Source organism: Helicoverpa armigera, chromosome 28 (genome assembly GCF_030705265.1).
Source record: "Helicoverpa armigera isolate CAAS_96S chromosome 28, ASM3070526v1, whole genome shotgun sequence".
Lineage (NCBI taxonomy): Eukaryota > Metazoa > Arthropoda > Insecta > Lepidoptera > Noctuidae > Helicoverpa > Helicoverpa armigera.
In genome coordinates, this window is record NC_087147.1 from 7,830,837 (window position 1) to 7,846,668 (window position 15,832).

The 15,832-nt window shown below is 39.1% G+C and overlaps 2 protein-coding genes across 2 annotated transcripts in view; both read left to right on the plus strand.

Annotated features, from left to right (window-relative positions):
- The first annotated feature begins 513 nt into the window (after window positions 1–513).
- The window catches only part of LOC110383293 (uncharacterized), a 133,070-nt gene continuing 117,751 nt past the window's right edge, over window positions 514–15,832 (plus strand). Inside the window, exon 1 of the mRNA XM_049850065.2 lies at window positions 514–702. The gene's annotated coding sequence lies outside the window, so the exon portion shown is untranslated. The remainder of the gene's footprint in view (window positions 703–15,832) is intronic.
- LOC135119018 (uncharacterized) lies at window positions 6,012–6,812 on the plus strand. Its single transcript, XM_064042272.1, has one exon. The coding sequence runs from the start codon at window positions 6,012–6,014 to the stop codon at window positions 6,810–6,812; it is 801 nt and encodes a 266-aa protein (XP_063898342.1).

Genomic DNA, 15,832 nt, shown 5'->3' on the forward strand with positions numbered 1-15,832 from the left:
CTACCTAAATAATAACACAACTTTATTTAACGGGAACCTAGGTAATATCAGTAATATCGTTAACGTAATTGCAGAAGCTTAGCGTTGTTTATTTACTTCCAGTAAATGGGGTCATGTTGCAGCTTTTTATTTATCTCTATAAATATTATACTGTTTAGTTAAAGTGGCTATTTCATGCACCTGGGTACCTGGTGAACTAAATTAGCAATTACTTAGATTTAGTTTTATTTATTAATTTGACTTCAAACTTGCTGTTGGTTTAGATGTAGATTACCGTTGGTTTCTAAGTACATGTATACCTTGACTTTATATAAGTTTAGACACATAAGTAAGAATGTGTAGAAATATCTTACACACTGACTAATAAAAGTATTGATTGTTTGAGCTTGCATGCATTCCTTGTTCCTTCCATTTCCCTCTCCTAGTTCCAAAAACTGCCACTCACCAAGCGAGACGTGGCGCCACCGTCAATGCAAAAAACTTTCGCGGGCAATCGCGGGAGTGCTAAAAAACACGACGCCGGCCGCCATAACGCGCCGCAAAATAAATTCAAAATCTAGGTCTAAACTTCAATAAAGTTCTTAAACTAATCAAAAACCCCTGCAGGGAGTTACTGGGCGCCCATCAAACCATAAATAACATGTGTACAAGTGATCTGTGTACTGTGTGAGTGGATCAAGTTGCAGCAACCGGCGGAACTTTGTAAGTACCTACTGATTCCTATTTCCCATCGGTCCTGTGTGCAGCTTTCCATAAACCTCTCACAGAAAATCTCGTCCAGACTTACAACCTGGATAGATCTGTAAAAACCCTAATGGTCTAGGGCTTACGGTCAACGAAGCGCCGTTCAAGTCACACCATTTTTAGTGATCCTTCTGAGCCGCATAATATACATAATTGTTGAGTGTGCTTGGTTCAAATCGTGTACCCTACACTGAAAAAAGTTTTGAGTAACAAATAACAAACAATTAAGTAACCTGTTACATAAAAATAGTGACTACATAACTATAGTTCTTATTAGACAAATTCAGTTTTGTTATTAGAGATCTGTTATTAGTAGCTCGACAAAAATGATAGGTAACTTCTTAACAAATTTATTATTCACGTTGTACCAAAGTGTTCTAGAATAAATAACTTAATATGTGTATTATAAAACAAAAGTGTTTTGTAAAAATAGCCACGTTTTATTGTTAGCGCGTACAAATCCGTTTGGTTAAAACTTGGTCATGGGTTTGGTATAGTTCTAATTGAAAATTTGAATTTGAATTTCGCGGGCTACCCTGTAGCATCAGCCTGAAGTGTTTTTTTTCTTGTAGATTTTCATTTACCTACTATGGTAGGTATTCATTTCGGTTACAAACTTGAAATAGAATAAGAAAAACAACTTTGTTTTTTACAAGTATATTTATTTATTAAGTATCAAATCAATTAATTTTAGTAGGAACTTATAATTAATTCAGACAAAGAGCTAGCACACTATACTAGCCAAACCTAGCTACATACACTAAAATAGTATTTAAAATTCGATCATTTCCATTTTTCATCAGGTAATGTCTGTACAACTGGCAAATCTTCCACTGTATACAGCATTATTTGGTTGTTTGAGTCCGGAGTAGTATTTGTACACTGAAATATAAAATAATAACCTGATCAAACTCTAACATGGTTTTATATGACAACCACTGTCCGAGACAGTGACAGGGACTGATGGCTGAACATGCCTTCCAAAGCACAGGATAACCTACTGGACAGACAACAACCCTGGATTTGGTTCGGCCTGCATTATCCTAATCAAACTGGGAACAACTACACAAAATGACTTTCATGCTCTAAGTATTTTCCATGGGATTCAATTCCACAACCTCTGGATCAGGTGCCAAAGCCCCAAACCACTAGACCACAGAGACAGTAATGAAATTAAAAAGTAATCATTACTAACATACATACATGAATTATAACATATTTTTATTAAATATATACCTACATGTTTTTATTAAATATTTTAATGTTAACTAGCAAATGTCACGCGATTTCACCCGTGTAGTTCCCGTTCCCGTACTATGGAGATAAACTATAGCCTATGTTACTCAGGGTAAATGTAGCTTTCTAATTATAAAAGGATTTTTGAAATTGGTGCAGTAGTTTTTGAGTTTATTCATTACAAACATACACACACACACACACAGAAATACAAATCTTTTCGCTTTATAATATTAGTGTAGATTTAAATGACTAATTAAGTATTAATTATTGTTATATTTTTTGTTCTCCCTGGTGGGGGTAGAAGAATCTGATCACACGGGCCTTAGCCAAGCGTGATCAGGGGTTTAGGTGATACAGTAGGTAGATGAAACAGAAGATGTAGTGAGAAATTTTCTCGTGATTCGGCATGTGTTAAGTATAACGGCTTTCTGGATTGTTTGGGTTATGTATTGTGGGATCTGTAATAGGTCTAGGCTGCGTTTAAGGCTCTTTGGCACAACCCCCGTTGATGATATGACTATCGGGACTATATGTATAGTTTGTGCCTGCCGTTGACGTTTGAGTTCTATTGCTAAATCTTGGTACTTTGTTAGTTTATCGGCTATTGTGGATTGGACTTTGATTCAGCTTTGAATCCTCAAGACAGTATAAACATGAAAACGGTTGATGCCTTTGACGACATGTACTACGCAGTCAACGAAGTCGCAGAAATCTACCTACAGTGTGATAATCTGAGGCAACCGGAATCCGGAAACCATTCGCGCAACCACGTTTACCTAAAATCGAACTTATTAAATTCGACGGAAATATAGAATATTGGCAAACATTCTATGACACATTTGCATCTCTCGTGCACAATAATGAAAACATTTCTAATATCGAAAAGTTTCATTATTTACTTTCTTGCCTCACGGGTTCCGCTTTGTCAATCGCCAAGGGCATTCCGGTCACATCAGACAATTATCAAATTGTTTTCGATGCGCTTATAGATCGGTATCAAAATAAGCGAATCTTAGCAGTAAATTATTTGGAATAAATCTGTAGTCATCCTACATTAAAATCTAGTAATCTTAACGATTTACGTAAAATCACTAGTTTATTACAGGAATCCGTAAACGCTTTAAAATCCATTAAAATCGAAAACCTTGGTGAATTTATTTTGTTTTATTTATCTTCTCCTCTGATACATTTGTTACGATAACGCGGCATCAATGTCGTTCGATGAGTGCACAGGCACAAAATACATAGGTACAGAAGTCAATCTACATACAAAGCGCGTTCGAGTCACGCAGACAAAGGTGTCTATGTGTGCGTGTTCACAGACGCGCTGTCTCAAAACAACTCAAAACAGTGCGAGCGCGGCTGCCGCTTTCTTGAGATAAGCGCGTCACACAAAGGTAGATAAATGTGCACGCGTTGTGATACCTACCTAACTGTAATTTGACTGTAATATTTTTAATTTTAATAACAAAAGAAAAAGTAATAATGGAGCAACAAAATTCGTATTATAATTGAACAAGTTGACGGTTGTTTTATACAACAGTAAACAGTGAATTGTCGTTTTTTTAGCCTGCCGTATTACCTATAATATGTACCTACTTATTTTCTCATATTTCGATGGTTCGTTTAATAAACGCAGTAGGTAGGTACAGTTAGGTGGGTAGGTAAGCGCCCCGGCGGCGGCCTCTGGCCCAATGCCGTAATAAGTTTTGCTAGTGTCGACCCAGGCGAACCTGCCTACCTACCCTCAAAGATTATTGCTAGTAGGAGTTGATAATTTTTGTGATCATGGCGAGACTATGTTGTAAGGTAGACGAAATAAAACTCGCACATCAAGTTTTCTGTAGGTAGAAGCAAGCTTAGATCAGGGACTGTACCAACCCATTACATACAAAAATATTTTTTTCACAAGTAAAGAGTAGGGTATATGTATGAATAACAAAATTATAAATTGCGGTTTCTGAAAAACGGTATCTCGTTCGAACAAATTTCCGTGAAAGTGTTTATTAACCTCTTGTATGCCACATTAAATATTTTATTATTATTGGTTTATATTTCATTTTTCCTGTTTTATTCTCAACAATACATCAAATAATTAGATACGAGTACCACTACCACGTTAGTTTTATGCGCATAAAACAGTTGACAACCCTAGCGCGACCGCCGAGTTTAGGCATGAAAAGTGAAGTACGTACATGAGATTGACTTCTGTACCTATGTATTTTGTGGCACAGGGCCGTACCACAGATTACTACAGATACTTCACTCAGTAGAAAATTTCCAATACCTATTACGATAATTGCCTACTCCTTCGCGTCAACAACCACTGTATGCTAAAATGCGCCTAAATGCTCAAGCGTACAGCAGTGATTGCTTCGCACCGCGCCATTCCACAGCAATCGCAGGGCTGCCTCTTCGGTAAAATTAAATTAACATAACTTTTTATCTATGTTATTGAGAACTGTGGTTCATCGGGCGTAAGAAAAAGAACTCTCGCTACACAGACTTGAAGCGCATTTTGATTCGTTACGAGCGCGTTAAGGACTTGTAGGCACATTTTTTGAAGGTTACGTCCGTGCTTTGCAGTGTTTTATGAACATTATTGCAGTTGTTAGTTTAGCAGTTTATATTCGAATGTTTTCTTTCGAAGAGTGCATCTTCTGTACCTTGTAGGTACTATTAATTATTCTGTGGTATAACGTTTCTATGTAACAAAATTATGTAAATCTGTGTCTGAAAGGCAAGCTAACGCTTAGTATATACCTATTAAACTGTCAAATTCTAAGTGGATACCGGTGTCCGCACACCTACTGTCTTTTAATTAGGTCTCTAATGACGGTATGTGAAAAATTTAAACGACAAAAACTAGTAATAATTTATCACTTACCTTTCTTCGTTGATAGGTAAATATATAAAATAATAAAAAATCTTTATTTTCTCTTCAATTACAGAGTTAAGTACATTACAATACAAATGGAAAAATCTTAGGTGTTTATCGCTTCTTTTGCTCGACACCCATCTACAGCACATAAGGCACCACACGGCATCGTAATACGCGTACGAACGAACAGCACTATTAGAAGTCGGTTAAAAATTGAACGGCGTGCGCGCGCTTCGCTTGCGAAAACCGAACTGAACTTGATCCGCCGGCGGACCGAGACCGCTCGGCTGGGCGGTAGGCACTTATAGCGCGCAAGTACATGGAGTGACGGAGGCCTGGCCGTACTCAGATGCAGGGCCGCACTCAGGCGCGAGTCCTAACTTTAATAATACATCAAATGTGAATCTTGAGTCAATTTTAAATCAATGTAATTTGAATACAGGGTCGAACCCTAATACAGGGTCGCATCCTATTGACAACAATTTCATGCAAAATAATAATTTAAATAATCCTGATGTTCATGCATACTCAGTGTCAGATAAAAAATTTGGGTGTGTATGCTGTGGATATTCTCACCACACTATTTATAAGTGTCCGGTGTTTAATTCAAAAAAATTAAATGAACGTGAATCTTTAGCCAAATCAAAGCGCTTATGTTTTAATTGCTTAAAACCCAATCATGCGGCTGATATGTGTCTGTCTAAAGCTTGCTGTACCAAATGCAACGCGCGTCATCACACGCTACTTCATCGCGACCAGGGCCCCACGTCAGCGTGACCTGTGACTTCTTGTGCTACTCCAGCGGTTCCAGCTTCTTCTGCTGACCCAGTAGTTACTCTTAATTCTATTAATACTAGTTGTAACATGCAGCAACATTGCTCATTAGTTTTATTAGGAACATGTGTGGTTAGGGCTTATGTATGGTCCTTGTGGTGTTACACATCTTAGAGCACTTATTGATAGCGGTGCACAGAGTTGTTTCTTAACAACTACCTGCGCACTTCGATTAGATTTACCCTTACGTAGTTGTGATTATTCTGTTGTTGGAATAGGACAAAATCCAGTGCTTGAAGTCAAAGGTGAAACATCATTTACGATTCAACCATTACACTCAGATCAACCAACCTTTACGGTACGAGCTGTTATCATGGAAGCTCTCACACATAAAATGCCTTCAGTAGAAATACCTTCCTTTGTCAAAGCTAACCTCAAGCACTTGGTTCTAGCTGACAGTGACTTTGATAAACCCGGTGACATTGATCTTTTGTTAGGCGCAGATATTTTCCATAGCATTTATAATGGTCAACGACTTGAAGTAGGCCCGGGTCTACCGGTAGCCCTACATAGTGTATTCGGCTGGGTTATCACGGGCAGGCTCGACGTTGAGTGTTCGCCTCCAGCTGAAACGTCAACACTTTTGGCTTCCACAGCTGCCTTAGACAATGTGGTCAAGCGATTCTGGGAAGTAGAAGAGCCGCCTAAGCAAACGATTGTCAACCCGGAAAATGAAAAATGTGAACAGATGTACACAGACCTTGTTCGACGCAACGAAGATGGAAGATATGTAGTACCTATGCTACTAAAGGAAGAACATGAGCAGTTAGGAGACTCTCATCGCACGGCCTTATCCAGACTTCATAATTTGGAGAAACGGTTCCTTCATCACGAAGACCTGAATCACGATTATGGAGAATATGAACGTGAACATGAAGTTAAGACTGTGACCTTCGGCGTGAGCAGTTCACCATTTTTAGCCATCCGTACGCTACACCAGCTAGCAAACGATCACGGTGCATCATGGCCTGAAGCTGCTTCCATTCTGCGTCATGACACGTTCATGGATGACGTCACCGCTGGCGCTCCTTCAGTTGAAGCTGCCTTAAATCTGAAAGACGGAATTATTAATTTGCTGAATAGGGTAGTGTCCAGGGTCGAAATAATGAAATAATATTTAGTCCGCTTTTTAGATAATCAAAAAATATTGGATACGTATTTTTTCTTTTTTTAATTAAACATAAAATGACAAAGATAATACGCTTCAAAAATTAGGAGTGGGGGCCTTTTACGTCACAGTCTCCTGAAAATTGTAGCAACTTGTGACGTCACACTCAACTTTAACACGCTATATCTTAACAAGTTCTGATCCAATTTAAAAAAGAAAAAATACGTATCGCTTAATTTTGGACAATCTACAAGACGGACTAATTATTATTTTTTAGGAAACTACCCTATTGTGGTAAATTCGAACTACGTAAATGGAGTAATAACTCACCTGAGTTCCTTGCACAACTTCCTTCTGAACATTGTCAAGTTCCAAAATCATTTTGTGATGATCAAAACATACAAACTTTAAAAATATTAGGTCTGCAATGGGACCCGAATCTAGATCTTTTTACTTATTCTCAATCCGAATGCACTCCAAAGTTTACAAAGCGTTCCATTCTTTCTAATGTTACTCGCATTTATGACCCATTGGGTTGGTTAACTCCCACATCAGTTTCACCTATAATGGGAAATCTACCGGCACCCCGAGTACAACCTTCACGATGTTTTTCAAAGATAGGGATAGATTTCGCAGGACCCTTCATCGTGAAAGAGACTAAAAGGCGTAAGGCGCCTGTTTACAAGGTGTACGTCTGTGTGATGGTATGTCTCGCAGTAAAAGCGATCCATCTTGAGCTAGTTACAGACTTGTCGACAAGTGCGTTTGTCGCAGCTTTGGACAGATTCGTATCACGCCGTGGTCTTTGTCAACTTATTATCTCTGATTGTGGTACAAATTTTGTCGGGGCCAAGCGCTACTTAAGCGAGGTCCACCAGTTTCTTTCCACTCAAGAGTCAGAACTTAATACGGAGTTTTCAAAGCGTAATATCATGCGGCAACATAATCCACCAACTGCTAGCCACTTTGGCGGTATTTTTGAAAGTGGTGTTAAGTCGATGAAATACCATTTTAAAGGAGTTGTTGGCTTACAAGTGCTAACGTTCGAAGAGATGTTGACTGTGCTTAGGGCTGCCATCCGTCCGGGTTTCCCCGAATTTGTCCTCGTTTGGAGGCCGTCCGGGGGCCGTCCGGGCGGGGTTTCAAGAAGTGTCCGGGGAAAACCCGGACATTTTTCATAGGGCCATCTTAGCCTATGGTGCCTGGGTATGCGAATAACCCTGGCGCCTAATACCTAATGCAGAAGTCGAAGTGTCCCAAATCTCAAAAATTTTCGCGCTCGCTTCGCTCGCGGCTTCTTTTCTTAACACAATTTTTTTTACGTTTAGCTACTTTAATATCCCAATATTCAAAGAATTTTGCGCTCGCTCGCTTGCGGCTTCTTCACTTTGCGGATTTTTTATTATACAAGTTTAGGTGCTTTAGTGACCCAAAACTCAAAAATTTTCGCGCTCGCTGCGCTCGCGGTGACTTCACTTTGCAGTTGTTTGTATTTTTCAACATTTTTTTGTCTATCCTATCAAGAAGGTAACTCCTAGTTTCCAAATGAGCTTTCTTAATTATGACCTTCGAAATACATTAAGTCACAATCTTTCAATACTAGGTACTACATGAGCTAGAGAGGCCCTGACTTTTCATGTAAGGAGGAACCTCATTGAATTTAAGTAATATGGTAATATTAAAAATTAGGTCTTGTTTTGTTAAACAAAAAAAATCGGACTCGTCCGGGGAAAAAATGCGATTTACGCCAAATGTCCGGGTTTTTTTAAATACTTGTCCGGGTTTGGCGAAATTCGAAATGGCAGCCCTAACTGTGCTGAATAAAGTAGAAGCCGTCCTTAACTCTCGGCCGTTATGCGCTTTGTCTAGCGATCCCACTGAGGTAGATGTCTTGACACCGGGTCATTTCATCACTGGTGGTCCTTTGATATCCACTGCAGCAGAGGTGCAAATGGTTCAAAGATCAAGTCAATGTACAAGTAGCTGATATAGTGACGATCGTGGAACAAAATCTCCCACCGTTGGAGTGGCGTTTCGGTCGGGTTGTCGAGCTTCATCCAGGCTCCGATGGTGTAGTGCGTGTCGTCACTCTACGTACTGCCAGAGGACTACTTCGACGACCTGTAGTCAAGATTTGCCCTTTGCCTACTTCTAACTAAACCTTAACCTTTTCATTGTATTTTATTAACCATAATTATTGTTAATGTAGCTTAAAATTAACTTACTTTTAACTTAAAATTATAAACTGAGCATCGTAATCACGTAACTTACTAGGTAATTCAGCACGATTTGAACTCAAGCACACATAACACACATCTTTTAGTCTTTTCGACTCTTGTTTTGTGAAATCCCTGGACTGATTTCAAGTGGGGGGGAATGTTTGAGCTTGCATGCATTCCTTATTCCTTCCATTTCCCTCTCCTAGTTCCAAAAACTGCCACTCACCAAGCGAGACGTGGCGCCACCGTCAATACAAAAAACTTTCGCGCGAGTGCCAAAAACACGACGCCGGCCGCCATAACGCGCCGCAAAATAAATTCAAAAACTATGTCTAAACTTCAATAAACTTCTTAAACTAGTCAACAACCCCTGCAGGGAGTTACTGGGCGCCCATCAAACCATAAATAACATGTGTACAAGTGATCTGTGTGTGTACTGTGTGAGTGGATCAAGTTGCAGCAACCGGCGGAACTTTGTAAGTACCTACTGATTCCTATTTCTCATCGGTCCTGTGTGCAGCTTTCCATAAACCTCTCACAGAAAATCTCGTCCAGATTTACAACCTGGATAGATCTGTAAAAACCTAATGGTATAGGGCTTACGGTCAACGAAGCGCCGTTCAAGTCACACCAGCTTTATTTACGAAGGTGTAGAAATTACATAGTGAAAACGAATAAATAACACAAAAAATTGAACACAACTCAAGCGTAATAGGAATATGTCGGTATGGGACTCATGAAATCCAGGCATTACTATGTATTAACTCACTACAGGAATTCTATACACCTCCCACTACATAAATATCACTACGTCACATTCCTCCTGGATATTTTTCCCGGGACTAATAATAGTGATGTGACAGTAAGCCACAATTCTTGCAGGTACGTCAGTGGCGTGGCGCGCCGCGATACCGGCTAATCCCGCCGTTTGTGTCATTTGACGACGCCGCGGGATCCGTGAGTGTACACCAGCGGGAACTGCGAATAGTTGTGGGGTGACGAATGCGAATTAATTCGGAGTACAGTTTTGTCATGGATACTATAGTGCACAGTAATTGATAATAGGTAATACTAATGCAATTTTCACTGGCACAGTCCCACACCAGCTTCATACTCAACACCGTCCTCTTACGAAGTAACTTACAGAGATACATTTCATTGCCCAATTCATCGATTACTTGATTGTCCCCTTGGTCTTAATACATCCAAGTTCAGGGCTTCCCTCATAACATTATGATCCTTATTCATGACAGCCGATTTCCTTCGACTATCGGTGACACTTTCAAACTTCTTCTTACTCACTTCTAATTTTATGTAACATCATAGTTGGTATAATGTACTGTAGTAAGTATAGAGCACATGGCTTTAACATTGTAACTGATACTTTCCAAAATGATGTTATATCACATCGCAATTCCACGCAATTCGCATTCCCCGCTATTGTGCACCACTGCTAACAGTCGCGTATGGATAAGCGTCGCTGTAGCGTCTGTGTGGAGGTTTAGCGCTCGTGTTGCTTTCTTATTTACCCAGCTGAAGGAAGCTGTCACAGAGGCACGAAAGATCAGCGGAGATATCATAGGGCAGGTAGGTCATCCGCCTCCTTGTAGTTCAAGAAACGTACTATATAAATCAATTACCTACTATTAAACGAACGAGGCATTCGTATGCCTTGAGACATATGGCAAAGATTGGGCTATATAAGTGATTTATTAAAAAAAAAAGTTCCAAATAAGGCGTGCAAGGGTGGACCTAGTATCGTCCTTTGTCCATCCTACACCAGCATTTTGGCGATGCTACTTTCTTGGGAGATTCTCGTTATGACATCTCCGCTCATCATTTTGTTTTCGGTGTAAGCTATGCTTACAAACCGCTGTGCTCATTCAAATGTAATCATTTGTGATGCTGACTCACTCCGTAGTAAAACTCGGTAAGTACTGACGACGGAGACATTAATTAGCTTTATTTTAAGCAAAACTTACTAGGTTATTACCTTCTTTGTGGCAATGGTTCAAGGTTAAGCTACGTTTGTTGCCACGTTTTGCTCGTTCATGGGAGACTGTAAATTCTCGCTGGTTTTATAGTTTAGGTTATCTACGTGATTTTTATCGTTGGTCTTGGCTCAGGGTTATTATATTGTAAACTGTAGCTGGGTTGTAGCAGTTTTGTATACAGATTAGTTCTACGTAAGATAAGGTCATTTAGATACCTACAGGATAGTCAAAAAAGTGTATAGATAGAAAAAACTAACTTATTCAGGCGACTTACTTTGTACAAACGTATACAGTGACGCTTTATTACAAAACGCGCCAAAAAAACCCGACCCACACTTTCCCCTTCAATTCTGAACAATTCCATGCATTTTATTGCTAATTAATTGCGAGGTTTTTCTAATTAAGAGCCGGTCGGCTTCTTACGATCGGCCAAACGGCCACTATACTGGAAATAGGCCATTAAGGCTAAGATTTTAGGATATAGTCGACTAATTAAGCATTTCGATCGACGCCACTAAATAAAACATGAGCCCAATAAATTGCGCCTACAGTGTATGTAAGTTACGCATGGCTTTGTACTTTCTGGGAATTTTCCGGTCTTCAAAACTGTTGTAAAACAATAACATAGGACTTTGACCGTCCAGATAGATATACAATGTTGTTTTAAAAATAAAGTTAATGTAGTGGAATCATTTCAACTAGAATGGATAATGGAAATTCTTAGTTGCTTTCAGAGTATGTCCCCAGGGTTCAATAAAATGCTGGTCTCCCTAATATACATGAGTTTAAGAGCTAAATGCTTTCCGTTTGGGACAAAAGAAGCTTTAAAACTTGAGTGAGCCGGCAATGTAGGACATCGGTCAAGTAGCTATTCACTTATATAATACTAGCTTTCGCCCGCGGCTTCACTCGTGTCTTCTACTCCTCGAACGTAGATAAAAAATATCCTGTATGTTGTTCTCATAATAAGCTTTATTACTGCTAAGTTTATCTCCATACATGTAAAGTCTCGCATTAATTATATTAGGTACCTACAAGGAAGTAGATCTTTGATGTTAAGATACACAACTTAGTACATGTAGGTACTCATTCTTATTAATTACTTGTTATATTATGCTTTCTGAAAGTTGAGGGACATATACACAGATAAACACACATTTTGCCACAGGAGTAGTCTCTTGTAATAAATTAGTGTTGCAAGCCTGTTATCAATGAGACATAGTGCTGTGTGCTACATACAAAGAATCCTCTTCGAGACAACCAGAGCATACCGCAACATGGGAATACTCCCACTAGCAAAGTCAACAAAAATACATTTTCTAAGACTAAAACTATTTTTCTTTTCCTGTATGTTCTCAGGATATGTTCTCTCGTCGTAGTGTCCTCGTTTGGGGACAAATGTCGCGCGACAGGCACGACACGTCGCATGCATTATATTTTCAGAGGCAACTCGTCGGACGACTTGACAAAATGTCTGCTGAGGTTGGTCTGATTTTCAGGAAGTTGGGAGACATTTTAGTCGCAGTTTTTTAGGGTTCCGTGCCCAAAGTGTAAAGCGGGACCTTATTGTTTTCGCTCCTCTGTCCGTCCGTCCATCCGTCCGTCTATCACCAGACTCTATCTCATGAACCGGGATGGTTAGAGAGTTGAAATTTTCACAGATGGTGTATTTCTGTTACCGCTATAACAACAAAAACTAAAATAAAATAAATATTTTGGGGGTAAATGATGGTACGCAACCCTTCGTGCGCGAGTCCGGCTCGCACTTGGCCGGTTTTTTTTACTAACAAGATGTTTTAGAAGGTGTTAAATGTCGAGGTGGTTATTTGTGTAGATATTTGCATTGTCGATGATCCAGCCTTTTGTTACTAATTATGTCGACATTCAGTATTGCTGGGTTTGACGAGTGGTAAACTACAGCTGAGTAAGTACTTATGTCTAATCGGAATAAACCTACTGCCACAGATTACATAATTCTACAAATTAATTACTACTTAACTGATCAAACCAATCGAGTCAGGTACTATTTATATAGGTACATATAGTAAGTAGGTATTGTATTTTCTCACACTCAACAGGTGTGGTTAAGTACTTACTCTGATTAGGTTAAGCATATTTGCCTTATTAGTAGGTAAGTGTAGTCAAAGAAAGCCCACTTTTTCATCAGTTAATCTTTCTAGATCCAATACACGGTCTCAGAAATTAGAGTCTCGTGGGTTGTTGACATATGTACTGTCTTCTTCCTGACTTCAGTGCCTACAAAAAGCGCGAATTTATAAAAAACTTCACACCATGATCTTTCTATAAGCAAATCTCCCGGAGTGCGGAACTGTGACGTCACGCGCTATAAATACGCGGCGTCGCACACCGGCGCGCGCGCAGCACTTTGTTATTCTTATTCTTTTATATCGATGATTTGTGTGCGGTGTTGCTAAGGGATTACAAACAGCTGATGTGGTTAACTCATGTGTTGTCATGGTAACGATGTTGCTATAGATGTTGAGACAACTCATAGATATATAAGGAGTTAATGGCTTATGGCTTTGACTATGTTGAGCATTTGATTCTTTTTATTTATTTTGGATACTTTGATAGTCTTCTTCTTCTTCCTCCTGCCCTGCTCCCAATTTTATTTGGGGTCGGCGCAATATGTATTTCGCTTCCATTTTCCCTTACTTTGATAGTATACGATTTAAAATAGTTGAAATTAGTCACGTTTGGGATACAGGCATACTTACCTATCGTTATTCAATTAAATATCTGTCAAATAAAGTGATTGTTTGATGTATTGACATTTCTGCGTATTTTTGATGGATTTCGGCTTGTTCTTTAAACTCGAAATCTTTCTTCATAACTAAAGTAAGCCGGTTGAAAATTGCCAGTTGAATATAGAAAATTAATGTCGTACACATTTTCTATAATCTAATTTTGTGTCAAAGGGCATTTATCTAACCTGTAATAGTTACATGTTCATATTTATTTAACATCACAAATACCTTATAGTAGGTATTGTCGATAGGTATAATACCTCTACATACACATTTATATTATCATATTGTTGTTACCTCTCAAGTGAAGTACTTATTAAGATATTGTTCGCGAGTAGATCGGCCTGAGCGTGACGTGGAGTGCTGACGTCATCACTTGACGCGCCTAACTTCTACTTGTAATTATGTTCAATGTGAAGACGTACTGTTGTTTGTTTATCGAATTTCAGCTGATTATGTTATGTACTTAGTTCCAAGTTTTCTCTTAGGTAAGTTGCGAAGAAAGTTGGTACTAAGTAAGCGACGAAATTCATCATCATCAGCTTTTTTAATGTCTTTAAATGCAGTAAAGGAACATTTGAACTTGTCTGACCTGAAATCGAATCCACACAAGCGTAGGTAGGTATTAGAGAGACAGTTTCTCTAAAGATTAAGCCGTCACCAGCTATGAAAGTTGCTAATCGTAAAAAGTACTGCTTTCTTATTACAGTGAAAAACGTTAGATTGGGATTCCAATAAAAACTGCTACAAGTGATATCAAAATAATCTGCAACTCCAATATTGCAATCTATTTCCAGTTGACCAGTAGGTGTATACCCACTGTGCAAACCTTAGGCAAACACACGGAAACAGACGCTCACGTCTGTCTATTTGCTATTCAAATATTACACATATTTCATGTGAGTTCCTACGCATGTGTGCGTGTCTGTCACGCGCAGCCACGCATGTGTGCGTGAGGCCAGTTTCGTTACACAAACGTAATTAGGCAAACGAGTGTGTATTTAATTGAATAGGATTTATCTACGAGCCGTGTGATATTAAACAATTTAGTATTAGATAAATCTGCGTAATTGCAGCGGGTAAACTAACGTTGGAATCGGTAATTAATTCCAGTTTTGGACATGTAAATATTTGTTTGATGAGGGCGGTCCCGGTATGGTAGATAGCGTTAAACTGAGTAAGTATGACAGATAAGCAATATTATATGAACCTAAGTACACAATGTGCCTATCTATTCAGCTAACGTTAGTAGATACTTACTCTACGTCATCATGAACCTTAGAATCAAAAGATCTTCCATAGAATAAGCTAGACGAAAATAAAATTCCTAGACAAAAAAAATGATCCCTGCCTTTCTAAATCCGAATTGAGAACCTTTCACCACATTTTTTGGAAACCGGTTAAAAACTATAGTTTTTGCGAATAATAAACAGCTTTTGTTAGTGGTTACAATAGTAACGATATCGTTGTATAACTTTATTTATCTCCCTGTACACAGACACTACAAACGTAATGGCCAATGCGTCTCAGGCTGCGCGCACGCCTCTCTCGCGGCAGCCAATCACAGCGCGCCGTCACACAAGGGGTGGTGACATATTGTTCTGCACTGTTTGAGCTTTGTGCTTTATGTTTAAGTGTTGTTTTGTTTGCATTGGATTCCAGTTTTTGATATGCGTTTGTTTAGGTATTTTCATATTGTTAATAGATCTACATAATAATGTAAAGTCTCTTCCCAGAAAAATCACATAGTGGTGAAGGGTGAGCGTTTTGGGACTGACCGTTGCAATTTTTTGACGTTCAAAAAGTGCTGGTTTGCATCCAATGACTTTAAGTTTGAGTTTGAATAAGAATATGGGACCAGTTACCACTATCGTAAGTTGGTAGTTGTGCCAAGGGACTGGTCTCACAAACGTCGGTAGAGCATAGATAGCGGTTATCACACACTATCGGGACTCTATGAGGTCCACTCGGTAGCTAGAACAGACGGACGGATGAAATTACTTTGAGTAATACTATCAAGATCTAGTCTTTGGATATTCTTATAC